The following is a 27,302-nucleotide window of genomic DNA, read 5'->3' as shown; positions in this document are numbered from 1 at the left end:
AACTTGTCAGTTTCAATAATGCACATAATTTATAAGCGGTAGAGCTGAATAATTTATCGGTCACGTGAAGAGAACAATAGTGGAGTTTGTGACGTAGGCAAGACTATACAAAACCATGACTTCGTGATTTCAGAGAGAGCATTTAATTATTTGTCAAGTACATTTTATTTAGATTAAATTATAAAGGCTAATTAATAAGTTTTGAAGATACTAATTATTTTGATACTCTTCATTCCTATGACAAATTACAAAATTCAAGTATTAATATTTAAAAACACGATCTAAGTAATTAGACTTATTACATCAAGAAAGGTATGGATAAGAGCAAGTTGGTCACTATAAATCAACCATTTAAAAGAACATTGTAGCACACCTCCGGTCTACTGCAAGTATGTTTGATATGTGATTCGCTCGCTCCAAATGCAATATATTGCTTTGGGGTCATATATATGCGCCACAAAATAACAATGAGACTAGTAGTAGATATCATCGATTTGTGTGAGGGCTGTGATACTGCCCGGGTGCCCAAACCGAAACAGGTGGTTTTTTAGGGGGCCATATCACGAGCCTTTAACCTGAAGGTCTAATCCACAAGGTAGCGGGGCAACGTAAGAAGATGCAGTCTCATGACAGACGGTGACCAACAATAAGTTCATACTCCATTTGTTCCCTCAGGATCATGGAGCTTATGTGCACTAATGGTTTTGAATCAGGGTTTTCCAACTCCCCAAGGTGAATCCTCTGTATCCACCAACCCGGTTAAAGTGCCGAGTATTTGTTTCAGGGTCGACCTGAGTCAACGACTAAATTAATGATACGGAGTGAAGTAGTTGGGAGTGTCGATTACCTCACTTATCCTGGAGAGCTTCATAAGTATTGATGACCTGATTTCAGACAAAATCTTGGGACATATTCAGAAAGATCAATAGACTTTTGCCAACATGTCATTTATAGCCAAGACGAAAAGACGCGTTTACTGCGCAGCAGTTTGAACCATTGTATTTTGTGGGTGTGAAATATATTTGACAAATTTAAAAGAACAATTCATACGCTATCGTCGGACGATAAAACTAATCAAACTGTGAATAGAAAATGTAAACTTTGAAAATGAAATCAAGTTATTTTATTTTAAGATATCTCTTTCTATCCAGTCGACTACAAACGGCCTAGACACACTGGTAAATTGGGACAGGACGGAATATACCCACTCTTGTTCACTATTGTACTGAATAAATATGAAAAGTGTCAGCGGCGTTAACATATCTATCACATCAATGGTCTAATTTTTATGAGTATATTTTCACTTAAAGACGAGTTTGCTTCATTCTCCTTTATGTGTGTGAAACGTGGCCATTAGAGATAGAGGATATTCACGGGTACTTAATATGTGTAGCCGTCCACTTTATTTTTGTCTTCATGAACACCAACTGGTTGTTAGACGCCACAATGCATTATGGATAAATGTTCGACATAGTAAATATTGAAATCTTGAAACAATTAGAAAATTTATGGACAATTCTAAGATCAAAGGGAATGACAAATATGAAAACAATTGCAGGGTAGTAACAACTAATCAGAGTCAAGATCGACAGAATAGGTTGTCAGTCATATGTGGAGAAAGTTGGATAACACACTTCTAATTGAATTTTATGCTGACGATACTGTCTAGAAGTGTGATTAAAGCTTCACGATTAAACCATCCAGCTCAGAGGACGAAACCCCATCATGAATAGACAGTATGAGGTGATTAGATTCACGAAAAATTTATTTGTAGTAAGGCGAAGTTATGTTAATGTTATTTGTCGCAATACTCATCATATCAGTGAACTTTGTAGATATTTCTTGGAGGAAAAAAGAATGATTCGACATGCAAACATGGAATGTAAAGTGTTAAACGAACGGATTATTAATTATGGTTTTCTGGTGAATTGTGGTAAGAAATTTCAAAATGTTTGGCACACATTATTTATTCTTAGGGTGAAAGATCTACTGGAGAGTTTGACTACCACTGTTTTAGATGTCAATTGATGTAGATAAAGTGATGTTTTATTCAGACCATTAAATAGACTTGGAACTCGTCAATTGCTGGCAAAATTTCAATTTGGAACGATTAGTGAGTTAAAGAATATTTTCTGCTAACACTTAATAGTTCACACTACTTGAAGAAGGAACAATGAATTATATAATCGACCAACAATTGTACAAAGTACAATAAGACCGGAGTTAGTTCCAATTACCACATACCATAGCTAGAGACAAAATAAGTTAATATTTAAGCGAAGAATAAAAGTTTTCGATTTCGGTAATATCAAATAATCGAAACAATAAACAAAGAATACGTAAGGAACTTGTTTAAAAGGTGATATAGACATCACTAAATTGTATTAGTAAAATAAGTTTAGTAGAGATAATTACTACTTTCAACAATCTTACGATTCAAATAGAGGTAGATATGCTTTCTATACGCCTGCTCAACCAGCTATATAAGTGGAAAGATCGATAAATGACCAGAAAGCTATAAATTGGCTAAGTAAATCAATAGACACACAAAAAGTTAGTATATATGTTTTTTTCATTTTGACCCAGACAAGAAAATGTTAGCTGAGACCTTCACTAAATGCATAATCAGCTACCTCCAGTAGTATGCACTATTTATAGTCTCTCGCCCGTCAATTGATCCTGTCAGATGGCACGTGGGCATGATTACATGACATTCCTAGACTCGGCCAGCTTATTTATAATTCGCCATGAATGAATATTAATTTACAGATCTAAGAATATTTTACAAGACCTTAGTCAAACAAGGTCATTCAAACTTTAATATATACATTATATTGTATCACACAAAGAAATCACCAAAGGCAGACAATCGATTCTAATAGAACACAATGATAAAAACAATTGCAGGCTTATTTAGAGTTATGTGTACATTATACGCTATAATAAAAGATATTACCAAACACGTTACATGTTACTATGATACCACTTACAGCATAAATTTCTGAATACAATATAGCGAATATAGGTTGTAATCCACCGGTTATAAATGCAGCTATACATCCTAATGTTATACTTTTCCATTCAGGTTTGGATAATTTCAACAAACGAAGCATAGATGAAATCTAAAAATGTATATTATTTTAAAAGAATCAATACAGAGGAGTAACAGAAAACTTTAAAAGTAGGAAACAAATAAATCTGTGTGCAATGTATGTTTACATAATAGACATGGTATATTCTTTGATAAAATAACATGAAAAATAGACATGATTGGTTCTTTGTATGAAATGAATGAATTACTAGTGGAGTGCCTAACTGAATACGGGTATGAGGGCTAATATCACTTCCCGGCTGCCCACACCGTTGAAGGGTATTTCTTGAGGGACCTGAAAAGGAAGTCGGATTAGTGTTGGTCTTAGCGACCTGGGAGCGTGACCGCAGTGCCCAAGGGACAACTGCTTGAGGTCGGTCACACACGACATTTTGAGGGCAATTTTTGTGTTATCTCCGTACTTGTTGGAACCTTACCGCCGGAGACGGATATCCGTGGGACAAGGTGAGGTGTGCATTTTTAGGGTCGACCTTTTCTAACCCCACTCCTCCTTGTGGGAAGACAGTATCGCTGTTGTGCTCGTTGTCTGAAAGAAACACCTTACTGCCGTCACACCTCTGTACAGTCAGCAGTATGACTTCGCCTTAAGACCTTGAGTTTGCTGCTTTTAGTCTTACCGCTCTTCAACCGACCTGTCTGGCATGGTAGGACCTCGAGGAACGATTGTTCCAGCCAGCATAGCTCGATTGCTTCATCACGATAGGCAAGCCCGACCACCACGTCAAGGTAGCAGCAACGGTCGGGTAGGTGTAGACTACCTGGTTGGGATTCGCGAGATGATAGCAATAGATGGTTAGAGAACTTGAATGACATGGCTCAAAATCGTTTGCAATGGCGAAGGTTCATCCACTCTTTGTGTTCTGCCAAATTCTAATCTTCTGAATTCTTCATGTCTCTATGTCTTTTCTCTTTCAAATTTATTTCATTGGATTATACTCCTTCAATAACATCTTCAAACCCTAATCTTCCCGTTTACTGTTTATACTCTTACTACTTCTACCACGATGGGCGGAACACTTTAAGGAGCAGTTTAGCTGGCCTTCAGCTACTGCACAACTACCCGTTAATCCCAGAAAACCTGAATGGAACATTGAAGTAGGCCCCCCGACCCTAGCTGAAGTTCAAAAGGCTATAAGTAATCTGAAACGAGGAAGAGCAGCTGGTCCAGATGGATTGGCTCCAGAGGTCTTTAAATATGATGGTCCGATTTTAGCGATTAGGTTGACTAATATTCTGGCTAAAATCTGGGAAACGGACGTAATCCCATCTGACTGGTCACAATCTCTGATTGCCGCAATATATAAGAAGGGGCCAAAATCATCCTGTGATAACCATAGAGGGATTAGTCTGACTAACATAGCATCTAAAATACTAGCCTCAATAATTATCGGGCGCCTAACTAAGACTCGTGAACTGCAAACACGAGAAAATCAGGCTGGCTTCAGACCTGGTCGTGGCTGTATCGACCACACATTCACCATTCGTCAAGTTTTAGAGCACAGACATGCTTATCGGCGTCCGACAATGATAGTTTTTCTTGACTTAAAAGCAGCATTTGACTCTGTAGACCGAGAGGTTCTGTGGTAGTGTCTGTCATTGAAAGGTGTACCTGAGAAGTACATAAACCTTGTGAAGGCTCTTTACTCGAACACTATTAGTCGAGTAAGAGCTTATAGCGAACTGTCATGTGATTTTACAACCTCAGGTGGTGTCCGTCAAGGCTGTCCACTATCCCCGTTTTTGTTTAACTTCATTATAGACCTGTTGCTGGAAATAACACTCGTCGACTGAATTTTCAGGAATTGACCTTCTACCAGGAGGTTCACTTATCGACTTAGAATACGCAGATGACATAGTCCTGTTTGGTGAAGACACTGACAAAATGCAGAGTCTTCTGTTGGAACTCAGTAATAATGCCAGGATGTTTGGGATGCGTTTCTCCCCATCCAAATGTAAATTGTTACTCCAGGACTGGCCTGCGTCAACACCTGAACTAAGGATAGGGAGTGAAGTAGTCGAACGCGTCGACAACTTCACTTATCTTGGAAGTCTGATCAGCCCTAATGGGTTGGTGTCTGACGAAATCTCTGCACGGATTCAAAAAGCTCGTTTGGATTTTGCCAACTTACGTCACCTATGGCGAAGACGAGATATCCGTCTATCAATTAAGGGACGAGTATACTGCGCAGCGGTTCGTTCTGTTCTACTTTACGGCTGCGAAACATGGCCATTAAGAGTAGAAGATACTCGTAAGTTACTAGTATTTGACCACAGATGCCTTAGAAATATTGCTCGCATCTGCTGGGATCACCGGGTAAGTAATACTGACGTTAGATGCAGGTTATTAGGGAATGATGGTAAATCAGTTGACGAGGTCATGGATCTTCATCAACTGAGATGGTTGGACCACGTGTTACGTATGCCTGAACACCGATTACCACGACGCGCAATGCTGACTAGTGTTAGAGACGGAAGAAAGTTAGGGGCGGCCAAACCAAAACATGGCATCAGTGTTTGAAGTCACTAACTTCTAGTCTGAGCCATGTTGGTAGATGCAGACTACCTGGTTGGGGTCCGCGTGACTATCGTAACCAATGGTTGGAATCTCTAGGTGACATGGCTCAGAACCGATCACAATAGCGTAGGTGTATACACTCTTTATCTTCCCTTAAACCTTGAGATTAAAATTGCTTCATAACGTTCTTCCTTCCTATACTATATTCTTATATACAACCTTTCTTTATATACTACCACCACTTAATTACTTCTATGAATCCGGTGTTCATCTTGTTGTGCTAACGAGGTATGGCAACTTGGACCGATGCATATATGTGCCTGGTCCTACGTTGTCGCTGACTGACTGACTGACTTCTACCACTATGGGATTTGAATCGACAACTGAATCTTTGTGCTAATGTGGTATGGCAACTCGAACTGATGTACGTACGTACGAAGTTCTACGTTGTGACTGACTGACTGCCTAACTGAATAACATTGTGATCTCTCGAAAATAAAAAAAGACAAACAGAAGATTTTCTAATACTTCACTGAAATGTATGAGGCATGCAAATCATAAAAATTTGTCCAATAATATAAAACCACATAAAACTCGTCTGTAAATAATAAATATAGAGGGACATAATGCAAAATTAAAAGGAATCAGTTTTGCTTGTCAATAATCTCGACTACCGTAATTTATATTAGAGAATAATGTGGGTGCTACTTAAATGCCTGCTAGTAATCTAATTGAAATAAGTGAGGGAAAGTGGAGTTTCATAAGTCGAATAAAACTTATTGAGGTAACCTTGGTAAGTAGACTTATTTAGAGATTCATCAACAATAATAACGAAGTCAGAAAGATTTTGATCTAACCCACACAATTAGTGTTTTTGGGCTATAAGCTCAGCATTTTAATGGCTAAACTACAGGGTCCGGTTGCTTGCTGATTCCTACATTGAGAATACATTTTAACTCCAATCATTATTTACTTATGGAAAAGAGCCTGATAGAGAAATTCATAGTAAATAGTCTAGCTATCAGATAATCGATTCATTCACGTATCTATTAGTGCTTCTAAACCCATTCAATGTTCCTATTAGCTCCGTTAATATCCAGACGATACAAAACTAAACCTGTTGGCAGTTTTACAATGATTAACGTGATGGAAACATACATCGATTCAGAATCCATATACTGAGTGCAAACGTTTTCGTCAATATTAACAATGACATATAGATCAATTATTGTTTTGTTGAACGCTATTCTTGTTTGGTCCATAACGCACTCTTTTATAATCAAACTAGACATTGATATACACAAAGTATGTAACAAGTATACTTCATGTCAATGAGTGCTTTAGTGAAGAGTTTACCTGTTGAAAAACGAGACTAAATAATCATTATTTTTTAATGTATGTCAAAGACAAGGTTTAGATGCAGTGAGAAAAGTAAACATACCTGGTGGAAATCACTCGACGTTCTTTAAATTTAAACTATATTGATACTGCGAATTATATAAAATATTTCCGAAATTTATGCTTGATGAAGTACAAATTAATCCGGTAAACATTTAATTTATATATTGTAACAGGTGATTAGCTCTGAGCCATACTTTTAATGCATGATACTGCTGATAAGACTGTGGAGTGTAAACAGTAGTAATTAAAGCGAGGTTCTAACCTATACTCCAATGACCGAAACAGAACATTGTAAGATAGGGTGGATACTATTAACGACTTAGCTGGTGATTGGATTTCATGGTAGTTTCTTCAATTAAATTTAATTTATATCGCATACTACTATCAGTATGATAACAAATATTTTGTAATAACAAGGGTTGATTATTTGGAACGAATACAATTCTTTTCAAAATACACCATATTAACACTTCTAACTAAATCTATGAATCCACAGTGGTCTAACATTCATTAGTTCATGAAACTCAACAATCTCTACACCCCCAAACTTTAGATCCATTAATGCTTGTTAATGAGATCGTAAAATCTTGAATAAAGTGTTTGTCGAGATTTTAATGAAGTAGCATTACAATATTAGATAAGACATATTTTGGACTATGAAATATCAACTGTCATTTGAGAGCAAGAAGGAAATTCTTTCTTTTTTCATGATACCGATAGTGCTTTTTATAACGTTCATATAACTAGTATGTTAATAATAGAACAATTGCCCTATATAGTACAATCTAAACAACTAAATGACGGGATCAGCTAATATACATTAAAACTATAGATCATAGCAAGGTATCTAAATTTTAATAAAGTATTAACAAACTGCATAAATGAAAATAAAATACAGGTATCAGTTTACAAAACTACACCCAATCAGGTTTTAGTTGATAGACGAATTTTTAAACGTAAAAATTGATTAGGTCGCAAAAGTTGACTTGAAAATACAACAATCTTGATCAGTAAGTCAGGTATAAAATTTTTTTAAATTTATGCACATATATTAAGTTGTATAAAAAACAATTTCAAATAAAGTTTTGTATGATACAAATTTAAACTTACCACAGTGAGTTGTTTTTTAACCACATTTGAACTAGATAGATTCAGCGTAACTTCATCCTGCATGGATAAGTTGAAATAGAAAAATATACAATACAAGATATATGCAAGAAGAAATGTTGATGTTGGGTAAGTTTAGCGTGATAACAAGATTATAAATAACACAATAATTGGACAGTTAGTGTTTAATAGAGCAGAGACTGATCACTTACACATCAAGATAAGTATGAGACGAACGTAATCATTTAGGATCTGAAGAGATGTAAGGGAACAAAACTAACCTAACATTAGATGTGATAAAATAAGAATTAAAAAACTGGTTCTTCTAGTAACGGAACCTTCTAAAGCTGTAAGAAAAGCCAATCTTAAGACCCAAAACAATTATAAACTACGTACAAGTAAATAGTGAATGGTACGAGACGAAAAAAGAAGCTTACGGATCATACAGTTTGGTTGGTTACGGAAATCATGAGAACTTGGAATGTAAAACGAAAAATAACAGTAATATTTGAGCATTACTAACATGTAATTATGATTGTAAGCGGTAGTTTTACAACAGTATAAAGTGACTACAACTATAAAAGGAAGAAGGAACAGAGAATACCAACATTAAAATCTAAGCGACCAGAAAAATAGGAACAAACAGACATCCTAATTATAGTCAAGAGTTTAACGAAAAATTGACAATGAATTGTGATACTATGCTAGCTGATGTTATAAGCATTCTAAACCCTATAATATATAATCAAAGACAAGAAAATCAGCTTTAAAATATCTCACTATGATGAAATTCCTGCAACTTTCAAATATAGCTGTCGAAGATATAAAAAACAGTAATCTAATCACTTTGCTTGTCTGGAAGAAATGTAATTACTCAATTATAAAAAAATTATTAAATTAATTAATTCATTAAGTACTTGGATATGGGACTTAGTAGCTGAGAGTCGAACAGATGGATAAGTGGGTAACAGTCGAACCCATAACGCGCGTTTCGTCCTATTTGGGATTCTGCAGCTGGGTTTATCATGGTCTCAGTATGTATGTTCGCATTGCGACTAGACTTAGTACATTAAGCTCCAAAAGCCCTGGGTCTTATTTTTTGAATTAATAAACCCTGATAGCCACTAATTTGTTCAACTGATATGAAGTTTATATCGCTATTAGAAAGGGTTCGAATTGTTATGCAGTTGATATTTTTGACAAAATTCTGATCAATGTTATTGATATACGATGATTCTGCGTAGATGCCCTCGATACACATAAATATACTTGTAGTTTACTTAAAACAGCTTTATAAAAGTTAGTGTAATGTATCAACCCGAAAGCGCAGTTATTTTGACTCGAATAGATAAGTTTATAAGATTAATTCAAATAATTAGAAAAGCTGAACATTTCAAGCTGGCCACTCTTTTTAAGTTTCTACTGAGCATTGGTTAACAAATTAGAAGCAGCGGAAAGAGTAGGAATGATATATATATATAACGTCAAATTGCTATACATTATATCATCCCAACGAGAGAAAACTAACAAAATGAGAAGCAAATGAATCGAAGTAATGTCAATGGTAATAAAAACTAACCAAATGAAATATACTTCAAAAAAGAATGAATAAAATTGGATGATGAGAAAAAATACAAAAAAATATTCCAAAATACGATTTATAGAAAGATAAAGAATGAATACATTTGCACTAATGTGACCGATTTTGAGCCAATCATAGATAAAGCTTATTACTCAGGTGACAAATAGAAAGTCTGTCTTTATTATTGATCAATTGGACAATATATAACTCCATGGAGTGATTTCATGTATTGATCTAGTCACCTTTAATCTACCCTTATACTGGTCAGTATTGTGTATTAAGTAGGGGTTAGGCGAGGGTAACATATATTCCGATAAACTCACCACTACATTCATCACTAACTCATTGTAAAGAGATTGAGAAGTGCTGTTTAACCTTTAGTAATTTATTTTATATGCTTATAAAAAAATAAAATCAAGTATGCAAATAACATCTAAATAAATTATGCTTAAACTATGCTTATCTGAGGGGACACATGATAGTTAATGTATACTTTACATAACCTGATAATGAACCTTGAAAACTGAATGATTTTGCTTACAGATTACAACCTGTAGTATTTCTGAAAAGCTACTAAGTAAATATATTTTTTTATTATTTATGGATAAAATTCGGTACTATTTCAAATTTTTTACAATTAATTATATGAAACCCCTAATTGTCATAAGAATTTCTTTACATAATTTTAACTAGTATTCAGAAGATGTATCAGTGAACAAGGGGCATAGTGTACAACAAATATGGGGGGGGATAATGGTAATACGATTATATACATTTTTTTTATTCGACTAATTTATTTGGTGTATACCTGGTTAAACAAGTTGACAAAGAAAAAATTGAACAAGAAATATAATTTGAAATAAAGTAGTCAGTTTACAATAAAACAAAATATTTTTGAAAAAAACTGTCATGATTTACTTTGTTAACCTGATATTCATTGATATTTTTGTTAACGCAACTGTTGGTACTTTTTAGATTATTGTTTGTGTGGTCGTCAAGAAGCAATTGATTATCGTTTGAGAATTTAATATCATCAGCTTGTAAATTTGTCATATTGTCATTGATTGAAGGAGATACTTTATCAGGTATCTATAATTCGATCAAAATGAGAGAATAATCAAATGATCTAATTTTTATTCTTAGGTTAAAACAATATTTTACTTTTTTCAGTATATATAAATACAGTCAAGAAAATACAGTCCTTACAGTCTCATAATTTACTGAACTTCATTTGAGAAACTGGATCTCAGTCATAACACTAAGTTTTATCAACTGAATAAGAATAATCTAAACAAGATAGTTTTTAGACACAAAATCTTCAGTTAACATGGTTTAAAGTTTGTCATAGTGAGACAAATGCAGTTGTTCTTATCTTCTTCAAGACCTTGAGTTTTGTATTCTTCCATACTCTTTATTCTTTGATGTTGCTCGTCACTTTTGAATTACATTTATTGTGTTTAATTTCAACGATTTTTTAAATTATTTAGACGCCTTTACTACTCAACCTATTAGTTTCCTTTTTTAATTGTACTGATATCAAGTATGGTCATTTGAAAAGAAAATGATTTTTACTAGATTTTAAAAACAACTTAGTACAAATGTAAATCGGTCAAAGTCACCACATTTTAAATAAATACAGTGAGAGGTTTGTAAATGATCATAACTAATTTAGTGAGAGATATGTTTAAACTAGTACACACGCGACCAAATATTAAATTATTATTAGAACAGGGGTTTGTAAAGATTGTAGTGATGATAATAGTTGAATTCTAATAGTAATAATCATGTGCTCACTAGTGACTGGCTTCAAGATGGATTTCCTGAAGTTCTAATGAGAAGCTGTGACCAGAGGAGTCGAATTCGTGTCAGGTAGAGAAAGGTATATACCTCAGACAACGAAGGAATGGTTATGCAAGATCATGGATCGATTGAAGTTAGACATTAACACCTTTGAATGCCAACTCAGTCGTGTGGAGGTTAGGCGTTCACGCGTGAAACTGAGGGTCTAGGATTCCGGTCGCGCATGTGTGATCGTGGATGCGCACTGCTGAGGAGTCTCGTACTAGGACGAAGTGGCCGTCCAGTGTTTCTAGGTTTTCCGTGGTGGCCTAGTTTACATCGACTCATGAATTCAACTATTAAATAGTGGATATCTTGGATTAGTATGTTTTACCAGCATTCGGATAACTGCTAAAAAAAGACATTGTATAACTACTATGTAGCTAAAGCTTAAGATTTAAATGCCCAATTCTCACCTATTGAATTTTAGATCCAGAGTTTGCTCCATCTATTATAGTTTGAGCAGCCGGATAACGAATGCAAACCCCACACAAAACATGTAGCCCAAGCCGAGTACAAGAAGCGGAGCTTAGCTATTAATACTTAATAACATGTTATTATCACCAAACCTGTGATGCTGTTTGCATTTTATGACTCAAACCACGCTGAAAACAATGTCGATAAGATGACTAGCAATCTTGTGAAAATAGTACACAATTTACTACTGTTTTTACTGAACGAAGACCTTGGCGAAATCAATGTTCTTAGTTTATATAAGTTGTAAGCTTTTAAAAATAAACAATGTTCAAGATTCCTACTTGTAATATACTCATATTAGACTTCTATTTGTATGAATACAAAATATAAATAATAAGAAAATGATGTAAATTAATATTTATATTTCTCAAACATACTTCATGATTTCCGGAGTTAATTATAAAAATATAATGGAAACGGCAGATTAAATTCAACTGTTAGCTATGGTTTATAATAAAACTGACTAGTAAGATTTGCTTAAATATCAACCATTCAGAATCACTTTGACCATAATGTTGTGGCTATTCTTCATTCAACTAGCCACCAATAAAATTTGCTATCGTTTTCATAAGTATGACTGCTTCTGGTAGTTATCCATTTGTTCGCACAACCAATTATTGTTTGATGCGTGTTTTACTCTCTTTTCTGACAAAATATATGTACACCTGCTGAGGACGTTAGATACCCAAAACTCACTTGGAAAAGGTCATAATTTTGTAATTTTATTCTGAAAATTTGAATTTTATGTTTTCGCGCCAAGAGACGCTTAGTTGACCTACAGCTTACATTTCCCACTCGGAAATCCTTGACTGTCATCGGTTGACGGATTTTTTTAGTACGTTATTCTGTGGCTCTTCCAAAGGCATCTCTATCATTGTATAAATAAGCTTGATTAGTGTGCTTAGTAACTTCGTATTTTCTCGATGCTTGTAGAATACATTCTCTGAGCCTCATCAAGACTTCTTGATCTAGTTAGCAGGGGCGGGGACAAGGGATTAGAATAGCCTATCGTTTCACTGTCTTCGACCTTTGTCCTGTTTACCGAGTAAGGTGAACTCGTAATAGCATCAAGCATATCAACACCATAGATTCGTACTAATAGAGGCGGCTAAGTGGTTAAGGCGTTCGAGTTCCAAGTCCTTAAGCCACAGGTTCAAACCCCACTCCTGTCTCAGAAACCGGGTAGTACCGTAAGCCCTCAAAGTTATACTATGGCTTATACTCAAGGACCTCGTGAGTAGGTTGATTTATATTTCAGGAACAAACGAAGTTTTCAAGATCAAGTTTTATTTCTTTAGACTATAAAGTTTCCTGTGTCAAGACTCTGTAGTTCGATAATATTACGAAATGTGTTTGAAATGGATACTTGTAGGCAAACTATATTCTATACAACCTACGAAGTGAAAACAAACTACTCATTGAACTATACTGTATATAATACCTAGTCTAAAATGATTGATGCAAGTAAAATTATGATAATGTGAAGATTGTAAAACTTTGGCATTTAAATCTGGTATCGTAAGTTGATTTAATCTACATTAACTAATCCACCAACATTCATGAACAGCTGGGATCACTAAAAATAACAAAGGGAAAATCAATTTCTTTAACTAAGCAAGATATAAGTGCTGTTAGAGAAGTTTGAAAACGTATAAGACTAGTTCATTATTTTTCAAAAATACCCTATTCAACTTGATATCAAACTAATATACGCCACGGAACCATAAGGGAAGTGTTGTAAGTAAATATTTTGATGTAGGGGCATGATAATGAAAACAAATCATGTGATATTTTGCAACCATCTTTTGATCCTATAGGTGCGTTGATGAATCGAACCAGACAAAGTTGAACTCTACTGTTCACCTCTTGAAACTAATCGCTAGTAAGCACATGCATTTTTTAGCACTAAGGGTTTGCTGAGATCCTTGAGTTCAAGCTCGTCGGGCGTGAGTCATTTACTCACTAATGACTTTGGAAAATAGTTACACAATGTCACGAATTGATTCCAATGTAAAATATTAACCACCAGATACCAGCGCAGTCCTACAAAGCGTAAGCGCTCTCTGAGAGAAATGAAGATCCGGCGTACGAGCACCGGTAAAGTCTTGGATGGTCATTAGTGAAGAGGCAAGTGCTAGAATCATATAGCTTCTCAGTACTTCCTGATTTTCGTTGGTTGTCTAATTGTGAGAACAGTGAGCGGGTGAACTCAAGGAGGCTCAGAAGAAGCCGAAGACATTCTATCCAATCAAATTTTGGAAGAACATTCCAAAATCTCGACGTGTAGCTCCCCTATTGGACAAATGCTAAAAACCACTGTATGCAGATTGGATGACTGTAATGATGACTTCTTCTTTACTAAAAAGCTACAAATACCTTAGAGTTTTGTACCATATTTGACACTGTTTGGAATAAAATTCCCTCTCACACGTCTTTCATCTTCTCATTTGTGACTTGGAGGGTTCTGGCGTTCGAGTCCTCAAGTAGTACGCAGTATATCAAGAATCTAAGCTACAAATATAACACTAATGAAGGCCGGTTCGTGACAAACCCTTCAAATATAATATTGAATAAAGCTAATAATTATTATTATATAAAGCGGAACACATTATGTTGACAGAAAGAGGAAAAAGTAATTTCCAAAAGCGCAATACACCAGTAGAACAGGAAACACATTATACATTTTAAAATAAACCAAACTAAATATAATTTAGCATACCTCAAGTTTTAACATTGCTGAATAAAATCCTGAGGTAGAGGATAATTGTGCGTGCGTACCTATCTCCCTAATACGACCATTATCTAAAACTACAATCTTATTTGCATTTCGAATAGTCGACAATCGATGAGCAATTATAATAACAGTCCGATTAATTTTTATATTTTCTAAGGCACATTGAATCATTCTTTCTGAATGATTATCTAAAGCTGATGTAGCTTCATCGAAAATCAGGATTTTCGGTTTACGAATGAGAGCACGAGCAATCGATATACGCTGTTTTTGACCGACCGACAATTCAGAGTTCGTACGAGATATCATTGTATTATAGCCCTTAAAAAAAAAAGAAAATTGAACAGTATTAAAATAAGAGTATTTTTTTTAGAAGACTAACATATTGTCACCTATTATACATATTCATTTGTAATATTATTAAAGCTAATCGTAATATTATACTGAATATTATTATAGAAAAATAGCTTAGTGGTTTAAGTGTTCGAATGTCAACTACAAGGTCTCAAGCTGAAAAGCCGGTCCACCTATTTTGTTTTAGGCAGACAGGTAGTATTGCCGACCGTCAGACATAAGGCCGAATACATAAATCTGTAATTGTAAATTGAATGCCATCATCGCTGAACAATGTTGAATACAATATGAATATGAATAAGAAACGAACGCTTGGGAATTCATCATCTGTGATAAAATAATGACGAAACTCAAGCAAATGAATGAATACACGGATGATAAGAATTCCTTACTGCAAATCGTATTGTCACGGAATATTAGAAATCATTAGTGCTTTTTAACAGATGAGGACATAAATGAATAGAAAAGAAATAGGTAATTTGAATGAGAAAACTTGTTTTAGTTACAGAATATGAATGTATAACTGTAATCGGGATAAATAGATGGAAATATAGGATGGAAGAGTTATTAAATGGCTGATATTAGGTGTCAATATGTTGTTTTATGAAGGAAAAACAAAAAAATGAAAGTTGAAATTGTTTCTGAACCATCGATATGCACGTAATATGAGAATCATCAAATACATAATTGTATTGCTAAAATACGCCAGATTAATTGCTGTCAGAATAACGATGCATAGGAAATAAACAGGTTGGATAGAGAAAGGGTCCAATCACTTGTCAACGAACATTTGCTAAGAAGCTGCTAGTTGAGTACCATCCTTTTTGTTCACGCTGTTCTTATTAGCCCATATATACAGCGCTTCTGTTGTCAGTCTTCGTGTGTGCTAAAACCTTTCTGAAGTATTTTGGTACATTCAAAATTGATCTTGTATCCTGTTTCCAACGCATGTAACGCTATCACCTACCTTTTCTCAAGTTCCTTCAGATCAACCGAGAATTTGGGAATATTTTTTAAACATTGTTTGCGTTCCATCAATCTCATATTCAATTGTTTTGAAGTTTCTCCAACATACGCTACATTACAATCATGATAGTTGATCTCATAGGCAATATTCTGTTCTTCCTTTGGAAATCCATCATTAACATTTACTAATGCTGATCTTATAGTGTCGTTAGCCCTAAAAAACTCTCATATCATGTTTGTTTAGAAACCTCTTAATTTCTTACGATGTTTCACTACGATATGGAATAACCAGGGTGGACTTCCAATCTTCCGGTATACACTATGATTTAGTTTTTCTCTCATTTCTAATAATCCTCTTTAGAAACGATTTGGTGTAATTGTTATTCCTAAGCGTACACAAAACTCCATTCAATTCAACCTGCTGGTCTTCCTTATCTGTAACAAGATTAATACTCCTGTTAATTAAATTTTTTACCACTGTGACTTTCGTACAATACTGATGAATCGAGTCGTAGTCGAAGTATCGCTCAGAATGTGTTGATTTCTTGAATACATTTATTTTCAACTTATTATTATTATGTCTTTGTTCAACCAAACAATTGAGAAATGCTATTTACATTTTCAAACAAACCACGTTATTCACATTTCGAGGAGACCTTTACAGACAGAAAAAAGTGTAGCAATGGGTTCACCAGTTTCTCTGATTGTAGCGAATTTATCCATGCATTTCCTAGAAACTAGTGTAATCACAAGATATGTAAGTCCACCAAAGGTCTGGTTACGCTATGGAGACGATATTTTTATTATCAATAAACAGAATGGTTTAGAGGAATTGTCTGAAAAGAATGTATGAGTCATTTTGGCGAAATTACGACAACCAAATAGTCAGCCATATATAGGCAATTCGATCGTAACTCGGTTAGTAATCATATCTAGCCATTTATCATCTCAACAACAAGAAAATGTTGAGTAATTAACATTACATACATGGTTTGTGATTAACTACTGAATAAATTAATTTTACTGTGATTGATAAAATCTTATTTTTTATATATACTAACTTTTTTAGTCATAAACTTTGTTGTTTTAAAAGCAATCTACGTAAATCGATAAGACGGTAGAGTTTGAAAGGAGAGTTGTTGAAAAAAACTGTTTGTTCAATGACTCACTACTTATTTTTAAATTGGTAGTTTAGGTGGATGGAAAATAAGATGGAATTTGTTTTAAACTAGTATTGATCAATCAGCAAATAATAGTTTGAACAATTTGGTTACATTTATAGATGTCAATAAATATTTGTATGAAATGAAACAAGGCATAATGAAGTTTTAATGCAAACAAGTCAAATAATTAAACTCAGGGTAAAGTTACAGTGCAAATAAAAAAGAAAACGCGTAAATAACCCTTGATTTTGAAACCGGTTAATCGTTAAGTTACTTGAATAGAGTGAAAAATGATTTTCAAATCAGGGAGTCATGGATTTGGTGATTGCGTAATCACAAATTACAGAGTGTATCACTAACATCATTTTACACAAGATGCATTGAAATAAATATATTTTAAAATAGCCATTGGTTATTATTTTCACTGATGCACGAAAGTGGATTATGTTTATTCGCACAAATTTAAATTTTTAAAGACAGATATATGACTACAACTACACGTAAATTCACTGTATGGAGTAGTAAGCTAATATTTGAAACTGCTGAATTGTACACTCGAAGATCCGGGTTCGAACCCCTCTCCGCCTACTCCGATTCGGGTAACCGGAAGCATCAGAGTGAAACTCAAAGCCAGGTACACTAATTCGTATCTGGTGAATGAAGTGAATTGTGAACTGATTAATGCGATTATCATCTATGTTTTAATGTTAAGTAAGTGGCGAAATCGTGGGTATGGATCGCTGAGAATCCTCATACCAGGACGAGACATCCGTTCAGTGATTTAAAGTCTTCAATGGTTGTCTAACTCAGATCGGTTCGTGAATTCAATGTAATACAAATATGTTAGGCTAAAAAATAAAATTTTTATAATTCTACCTCTGGTAATTTTGTAATGAATTCATGAGCATGAGCCAATTTTGCTGCTTCTATAATATTGTTTTCATTATAATCATCGTTAGTTAAAGTATCTTTTAAACACCCCATTCGAATATTTTCCGATATTGTTCCTGTGAATAGAACTGGATCTTGTTGAACAATACCTATATTGGAACGAATCCAATTCACATTCAATGCACGCAAATCTGTATCATCAAAAAGTATCTTAAAATTTAAAATAAACAAATTGATTATTAATAAGTGATTTTAAAAAAAGTAGCAAATTGGTAGATTTTTTTAAAAAAAAAACAATATTTATACCGTTGAAAATAAATATATTAACACAGTTTTGTTAGATAGTTTTTACTGGGGAACGCATTGATTAGCCCTCAAGTTTTCATAACATTATATCTCTTGTTTTGGACTGATTCACTGTTACAATAGAACAATCAATTGACATTTTTGGATAAACATGCTAGTACTCTATTAATTATTTAATTACTTGAGTTGTTAACCTACGGATTTCGCAGAAATTACTTACTAAAAAAAACCTATATCAATGTTATTCTTAGGTCAAAAGATTAATACAGTTTTGATTGAGACCATGAATCGATCAATGTTAGAGCACCATGAAAAACCTGGAAGCACTGGATGGCCGTTTAGTCCTCGTTAGGAACTCCTCAGCAGTGCGCATCCACGTTCCCGTACGTGGGATCCAAACCCAGGACCTTCGTCCTCACGCTTGACCTATAGACCACTGAGCCGGCACCCAATGGTGTTATTGTCTAACTTCAACCAATTAACGGTGATTTAACATCGACAAATTCATGATATTAATCAAAACTCAACAATCTTCACAACCCTTTACTGATAATTAATACAAATGTTCCAATTTACTCATCGACAAGAAAAGATTAATGTAAAAAATGTATTTATTATCTTAAAGCTAGTGCTGTGTCTACAGAAATGTTTAGCTGGCTTATGCTTTGCACTGGGACCGTGAATCCGACGACGATACGAAATGAGAATACAAAGATTAGTGATATACATTTATTTGACACAGGGAATAAATCGAAATAACATATGAACACACCACTTTCTGTATGATTTATTTATAGTCAGGTTTGTCTAATTTGAACTGAATAGTATTTAATATCAACTAATGTGAACACATATTTACTAAATCATATAACGAATTGACCAAATTATCTGATTACTCTTTCTCGCTATGTGATTGAAATGTCGCAAAAGACTGAAAGAAATCAATTTCATATCGTTCACACATCAATCAATCAGCTAGGTATATGAAACTTGACGACTGAAACTCGAAAGCTCATGCAACTACTACTATTAAGTAGTGGGAGACTGACTATTCATCACAGTTGGCTAGGCTCAGAACTAGAGAAAAGACTAGTCCAGGAACAATCTAAATGGTTAAACTCTAAATCAGTTTGAGTTCAATGCAATGTTCTGACTTGAGTGTCAGTTGGTGAACAATCCCATTGGTACTTAATAAGTGAGAAAGATAGAAATTAGAAAGTGAAATTGAATCATACAATGAAAGAGAAAGTATTAATTCAGGTGAATCTATATGGTGATGGTGTATTCTTTAGGGGGATTAAATCTTTCAACTTATGAAATACAACATCTCTAAACTTTTTTAGGACATAGATGGATTTGAATAAATGAAGATTATAACGTATTTGGATTTTCTTATGACCAATTTATCGACAGTTTATAGTCACTGACAGTTATAACACTAAGCAACTGTGGTAGAGATAAAACAAAACACTGTTTGTTTAGAGTGCTCCTGTGGAAGTTCTGTTTAATAACTTCAAATGATAAAGATGTTTCCCATTTTCATGTAAACATCAACTTGGAAAATAGAAAATAAAAAAATTAACTATGGTATAAAAATAATGAAATAAAAAAGAAGCTGTACAAAAAACTTTATCATATAATACCTGGCCATTATCTGGATCATAAAATCGTTCGATCAACTGTGTAATTGTAGTCTTTCCACATCCACTAGGACCTACAAAAGCAGTTGTTTCATTTGACTGTATAGTTAAACTAAAGTTGTTGAGTATCTTTAAAAATAGTTTTTAAGAAAAAAGAAGACATTACATAGAAAATCTATGATAAAATTTCGAATGCTTGAAAAACAAATTCAGTAGTTAACAGCGTTAAAATAAAGTGCATTTTAGCGATAGTTTGGTGATCGAAGGGGATGAATTCCACCTATTCAATCCGTAGCTCGAATCTTACTTCAACTATTCACACTTTGGCGAACGTGTACTGTCGTTAGCCCAAATACCAAGTGTGTAACTTCAAAAATGAGAACAATAAAGTGAAAATGGTATATGAATTACGCCCACAAGGAGCAAAATTGGAATTTATGATGATTTTTGGTCAACCGAAAGCAGAACGCTTTTGTTCTTTGATAAACTAATAACCATAACTCTCATAAATAACCATAATTACCAAGAGTAAGTTGTAGTGGTAATGAAAATGTTTATTTAACAATAATAATATGTGCTCAAACTTCAACGAAAAGAAACAAACCTAAACTGCTCGCTTCATAACTCAAAGATGAGACAAGTGAATAGAAAAAAGTAATCAGCAGTAAAAATTAGTGAATTATTTAATTATTTAGTTGTTTTATGATTTTTAAACACATCAAATACACTAGAATCACTACTAGATTACTGATCTATTGATCTATCTTCCTAAACAAATATAATTGACTCTTAGATTATACTTCATATTAGGTACATAAATACCATGTACATTAGAGAGCCACTGGAGCGGATTTCTGTTTCAGTGCTGGGAAATGTATTTTACTGGGGCAACTATTTAAGAAAAAGACAAATGAGAATCACATTGAAGATAGTGTCAATCCTGAATCGTTATCAGCTACAGAACCAGGAATTCTTAGATAATTATGTTGTCCTGCTAAGTCGCGACATGCGATCAGACTCAATAACTTCAGGACTTACAGCTGGAGCAACATCATCTAAGTAGCGTCAAAATGTAATGATAATCATTTATAACTTTAAGTGGTTTGTAGATAGACACCTCGAGTGGTGTTCGTCAGGGCTGTCCACTCTCCCCATTCTTGTTTAACTTTGTCGTTGACATGCTTTTAGAGATATCACTTTCATCATCTCAATTTCCTGGAGTTGAACTTTTACCGGGAGATTCACTTGTTGACTTAGAATACGCCGACGACATAGTTTTATTCGGTGAAGACGCTGACAAAATGCAGAGTCTTCTGACCACCATAAGCAACAATGCAGGCATGTTCGGGATGTGATTCTCTCCCTCGAAGTGCAAAATGTTACTTCAGGATTGGGTTGCATCGACACCTGAACTAATGATAGGGAGTGAAGTAGTTGAGCGTGTTGACAGCTTCACTTATCTTGGGAGTCTCATCAGTCCTTGTGGTCTGGTGTGTGACGAAATCTCAGCACGGATACAGAAGGCTTGTCTAGCTTTCGCCAACTTGCGTCATTTATGGCGTAGGCGAGATATCCGTCTAGCAACAAAAGGACGGGTTTACTGTGCAGCAGTCCGTTCCGTCCTACTATATGGCAGTGAAACATGGCCGATAAGAGTAGAGGATATTCGTAGGTTACTAGTATTCGATCATAGGTGTCTTCGACGCATTGCTCGTATATCCTGGGACCACCGGGTAAGTAATGCAGATGTTATGAAACGGGTACTAGTTAAGGATGGCAAATCGACTGATGAAGTAGTGAAACTTCATCAGTTGAGATGGCTGGGACATGTGTTACGTATGCCCAACCACCGACTGCCCCGACATGCAATGCTTCATGGTGTAGGAGTAGGTTGGAAGAAAGCTAGGGGCGACCAGACTAAAACATAGCATAAATCCATGAAGTCGCAGACAAGTGGACTGGGCCGTGTTGGTAGGTGTAGACTACCTGGTTGGAATTCGCGAGATGATAGCAACCGATGGTTAGAGACCTTGAATGACATGGCTCAAAATCGTTTGCAATGGCGAAAGTGCATCCACTCTTTGTGTTCTGCCAAATTCCAATCTTCTGAATTCCTCATGTCCGTATCCTCTTTCTCTTTCAAATCTATTTCATTGGATTATACTCCTTCAATAACATCTTCAAACCCTAATCTTTCCATTTACTGTTTATACTCTTACTACTTCTACCACTATGGGATTTGAATCGACAGCTTCATCTCTGTGCTAATGTGGTATGGCAACTGGAACTGATGTACGTACGTACGAAGTTCTACGTTGTAACTAACTGACTGACGATTATAAACTGACATCATCGGTAAGTATTCAACTAACTTAAGAAATAATCTGTCTTAAAAAATCTTGAGCAAATATATCAAGAATATCTAGTAAACAGAGTAGATAAGTCATATCAAGATAAACTATACAGTTAAACTGTAGGTCTACACCAAACAGATACTAATTTCATTTGTAATGGTTTGTATTATCACGTTGTTGATATTTTGACTGAAATTTGATCAGTCTTAGTTGGGATATGTGCATCCTGTGCTGGTGGTCTCAGTATAGCCATTATGACACGACTTTATATAGAACAGATAGAATGTGGCTAGCAGTGGAATCCCAGATACGCGTTTCGTCTTATTTTGGGACTCCTCAGTTGAATGGATCCATATCTAAGAGTTGATTTCCACTACATGATGCACGTACATCCAGCTGATGAGTAACGAGTAGAACAAAACACGTGTCTTGGTCACATTCCACTTATTCTATGCAAAATAAAGGACAGTTCATATACAAACAATGAAGAAAAAAACACTCACCACTTTTCCGTGACGTGACGGATATGAAAATGAAACTTTGTTAAATGTTATTTTACCAGTAAAATCATCAAGTCGTTTATTCGAAGATGTCTTGTCCACTGACGGTTTCTGTAAACAGTGAATATATATTGATGAAACCAAGTTATAGATCGGAAGAAAAGATTTACTACTGGTTTATTTTAAAGTGTAAATTAAATAGATATCATCAGTGATTATTTTTTGAAATATGAAACTCCCTTTCTTAATAGTAAGCTTAAAATGATGAAATAAACTAAACCCTAGTTGTTTACGTTAATGGATATACATGTGATATTCATGGCGCATTAATCTCAGCTGTGGTATTATTGAAAACCAGAGACCACTGACCAGTCGGTCAGTTATAAGCAAAATAGAACCTGATAGAATAGTTCATTAGTTTCAGTCATCCCACTACATCACTATCACAAGATGAAATTATCAAGACGAATCTCAGAGTGTGATGAACAATATTGGTAGTAACCGAAAATGTTAGGGCTGGACAACGTGAACGAATGCACCCACAGAATAAGTGAATATGACTACTGGACGACTGTTTCTTACAAGTGTGTACCCACGACCCCTCCAGGAATGAAGTCAATGGTCTTTAGGTATTACGGCGGGGGGTTAACCATCAGACAATTGGGTTGGCATATAATTTTGTATATTTCTGATCCCAATCAATCCGTGATAAAGAGCGACGAATGAAAATTCCGCATACTTCATGAGATAATCATTCGATAGATCATGTAACGAACTACTACATCTGTTAAGTTGCTATAAATAAGAGTGTACAGCTTCAGTAGATACCCTTGATAAGAGAATTTTCTTTGTTGAACTGCTTTTATTGCTTCTAAGTAAATATACAAGGAATGTTACTGGTTATTCACAGTGATTGTAGGCTAAATAATAACCGATTTTATTTGGATGGTTTTTTAAAGTATGCGGATATTCTTTACAATGTTATAAAAGCCAAACGAAGGTATCTTTGGTTTCTCAGGTTCTTAAAGCCAAAAGAAATCTAGAATGAGACAATTACCAAATCATATAAACATTCAGTTTAATTTCTTTTCAGCGAGTCTAGTTTCGACCACAGATTAGATGAGGAATAGTATGTAAACAATTCGGTTGGCCCCAAGTAGAAAAATCATTTTCAAGATTTTATAATGAGTAAATACAGAAATTAAAAAACTGTACATATCTTACTGTATTTGGAAATATCCCAATAAACAATCAGTAATATATGATTACATCACTATCTGTAAACTACTAATGATAATAGAAAGTCAACTGAATAGTCTCAAATAGAACTTTAAACGGTCTAAAATTGACATTTCTAGGCGAGAGCTGAGTGTTATTATCTGTTTGCTTAAACTAAAAATAGTTAAGGAGACGAAGTATGGAATCTATGTGATTCAGTGGCTAACAAAACAATTAATTTAGTCAATAAATAATCGCCTATACAACTTAAATATCTAATGATAGTTAACTGAAACCTGAAAATGTTTTGGATTATCTTACATCAGATCAATACATTTTAGCAACTTAGTAATTAGGAGTAAGCAGTTTTAGAGTAATAATGATAAGAATAAACAACTTGACAAATGATCAGAAAAATCCGAAATAATAGGGATTTGAACAATGAGTTTAACTAAGATTTTGAAGATCCTGTTTTAGCTTTTTATGTCATTAGATGATAATAGTGGTAATAGTTATTATTATTATTATTACAAATGGTATTAACGTTCCACTTACACGTTTAATAATATCAAAAATATCTCGTGCTGATGCTTTAGCCACATGAAAGTATCGAAAATTTGGTAAGGCACTGCCTAAAAACAAACTTCCAATTATGATATTAAGAAAAACCTAAAATGTAAAATTAGGATTATATTAGGGATAAAGTTTTAAGTGTTTATATACGTTTCTGGAGAATACAATAGATGTAATAAGAGAAAACAAATGTTGAAATGCCTTAACTAATTATTTAAATAGATCATGTTAAATTAGAAATATAAAAACTAAAGACAAATAAACCATCATAAAAAAATGTCTCATTATAATATCAGAGACGGATATTCTGAAACTACGTGTGATATAACTTTCTTAACAAGGTTAGATTGAGAGCTATTGGGACGCTCGTTGATAAAGTAAGTGATCAGGTTAAGAATTTAGTCTCAGGGGATAGTTGTTTAGATGGCTGATGAGGATCCGTTATTTGTAGATCGGATAATCAGAACCGTTAAATTTGCATAGCTAAGTCACTACGTCATCACTACGCAATCGTGTAGGTGGAGGTGATTGGACGTTTAAACTCATGATCTACTTATTAAGTTGGTTTAGAAACTGTTAATTCATCAGTTAAATAATAAGAGTTAGATTGGAACGAATACAAAACATACATTCAGGGGAAAACGTAATAAATTGGAAAGTAATTTACTTAAATCTCTGACAGTAATGTTTCATGGATTTTTAAAACTATAGTACAGCAAATAAATAATGTGTGGTGGTTAATATAAAGAAATATGAGTTAAATCGAGAACATAATTTTTGAATATTGCATATTTAAGTAAATCACGAAATCAATTAGTAATCAGTAGGAGCGTAAAGGATACTGTAAAATTGTAAGACACTAAATAATTCCCGAACTAAAGTGACTTCAACTTACTAGTATCACAGATCCTGGATCATATTCACTTTGTCGAATTAATGTCACTCCATACCAAAATACTAATGCTGAAGAAGTGTATATTGACATTCCAACAAAGCCGCCAGCTGAAAAAAAGTTATCCAAATTCTAAAATACAGTAGGATAATAAAATATGTAATAACCAGTTACAGAGTGAATGTTATAGCTTGGTTTTTTTAGAAAAAATGTCAACACATAGTGTATAACTAATAGGATAGGGACATAAGGACATTCTATTTGATAAAAAAAATTATTCCACTTTGAACAAATACTTTCATAATAGTTGAGGGCCGAGTATGAAGAAGATATTAAACAAGAAATTATATTTGTAAATAATCTCGAAATTATGATGGAAACTGACCCCAACATCTCGATCAGGAGTCTGGTTCGAGTTTTTTCTGGGATACAGTTAAAACTGCCGTATAAAACTTCACATCAAATGACTCATATTCCCACTGGAAATTCCATAATCAACATTTTGACATTACTAAATAATCACTTATTACATAGCTGTTTACAAACCTTATTTACATTCTGTTGTGTTCCGATGAGAATTGTGAATGGTAACTTTCGACGACTATTTATGGACCAATGTAATATGTATATTTCCTATTGTATAATTGTTAGGTAACTAACCTAATCGTATTCGTGTTCCTTTCATCATTAGCTTTATTTTGACCTTTGAACTATTACTATACGATTCTTGAGTTATCATCAGTCTCTTGATTACTTTCCCCTTATTCATAGCCACATTTGGCCAAATCTTGTACAAATGTTATTTTCTATTTTATGGTACGATGTGGTCTGTTTGATTGGTATATAAACAGAGTATGTTTGTGAATAATGATTCATATTGCAGACTGTTATTGGTGTTCTGCACTTAACTGGCTGGGCTAGGCAGATAACAGGACCGAGTAGTACTCAAGACTGCTCATACGGCTTTTTGTGTATCATCGCTCTGATCGATAATTCGCTCTCCTCTCACTGGCGGGGATCAGCACGTTCATATATCAACAGGGCACGTACACACTAACTCATTATAACACATTCGATAATTTCATTTTTCATGAAGAAACTAAAACCAGATTGTTATGTGAATCATTGGAGTGATTTGTAGTTTTAAACCCTAGGGTTTCCGCAAGTATGGTTTTTTTTGCTAATTTCACTTAGTTATTAAATAAATAACGACAAATCTATAAGCCCTATAATAGACTACATTCGATTACAATGTGATTTTCATTAGCAGTCAAAATACTCCACGAAAATTGTTCTCTGTATAACCGAAACTAATTATTCACACACAAATAATGTTAAGCTATGACTGCAATAAGAGCTTGATATAATGTAATTCAAAACAAATTTCAGCTTCGCATAACCAGCTATCAGCTACATATTTTGTGGATAGTATCCCCACTGTCCGAGTGCCCTGGTGTGGAGAGTCCGCTCTTCCTCACGAAATATTCTCATATGGACACGCGTACAAAGCCTCTGCGAGATAAGTCCTACTTTCACTGCCTTCTTGCTAGAGGGTGTTGTCTAGGTGATTGAGAGAACGAAAAGTGAGTGACCGGGACTTTAATCAGGTTGATGGGTACGGAGGATCCATCTAAGGGAGCTGGAAAACCCCGATTTCAAACCAATGGTGCACATGGGCTCC

At 34.4% G+C, this 27,302-nt stretch overlaps 1 protein-coding gene across 1 annotated transcript in view; it reads right to left on the bottom strand.

Annotated features, from left to right (window-relative positions):
• The window catches only part of Smp_137080 (putative multidrug resistance protein 1, 2, 3 (p glycoprotein 1, 2, 3)), a 70,064-nt gene that overhangs the window by 25,734 nt on the left and 17,028 nt on the right, over positions 1 to 27,302 (bottom strand). Inside the window, exons 5-12 of the mRNA XM_018796663.1 lie at positions 25,625 to 25,731; positions 24,712 to 24,825; positions 22,942 to 23,049; positions 20,088 to 20,213; positions 18,124 to 18,348; positions 14,753 to 15,085; positions 10,636 to 10,806; positions 2,991 to 3,122 (exon numbers count right to left, since the gene is read on the bottom strand). Coding sequence (XP_018651783.1) covers positions 2,991 to 3,122; positions 10,636 to 10,806; positions 14,753 to 15,085; positions 18,124 to 18,348; positions 20,088 to 20,213; positions 22,942 to 23,049; positions 24,712 to 24,825; positions 25,625 to 25,731 — 1,316 coding nt within the window. The remainder of the gene's footprint in view (positions 1 to 2,990; positions 3,123 to 10,635; positions 10,807 to 14,752; positions 15,086 to 18,123; positions 18,349 to 20,087; positions 20,214 to 22,941; positions 23,050 to 24,711; positions 24,826 to 25,624; positions 25,732 to 27,302) is intronic.

Source organism: Schistosoma mansoni, chromosome 4, assembly GCF_000237925.1.
Source record: "Schistosoma mansoni strain Puerto Rico chromosome 4, complete genome".
Lineage (NCBI taxonomy): Eukaryota > Metazoa > Platyhelminthes > Trematoda > Strigeidida > Schistosomatidae > Schistosoma > Schistosoma mansoni.
This window is presented reverse-complemented; position numbering and strand designations above follow the sequence as displayed.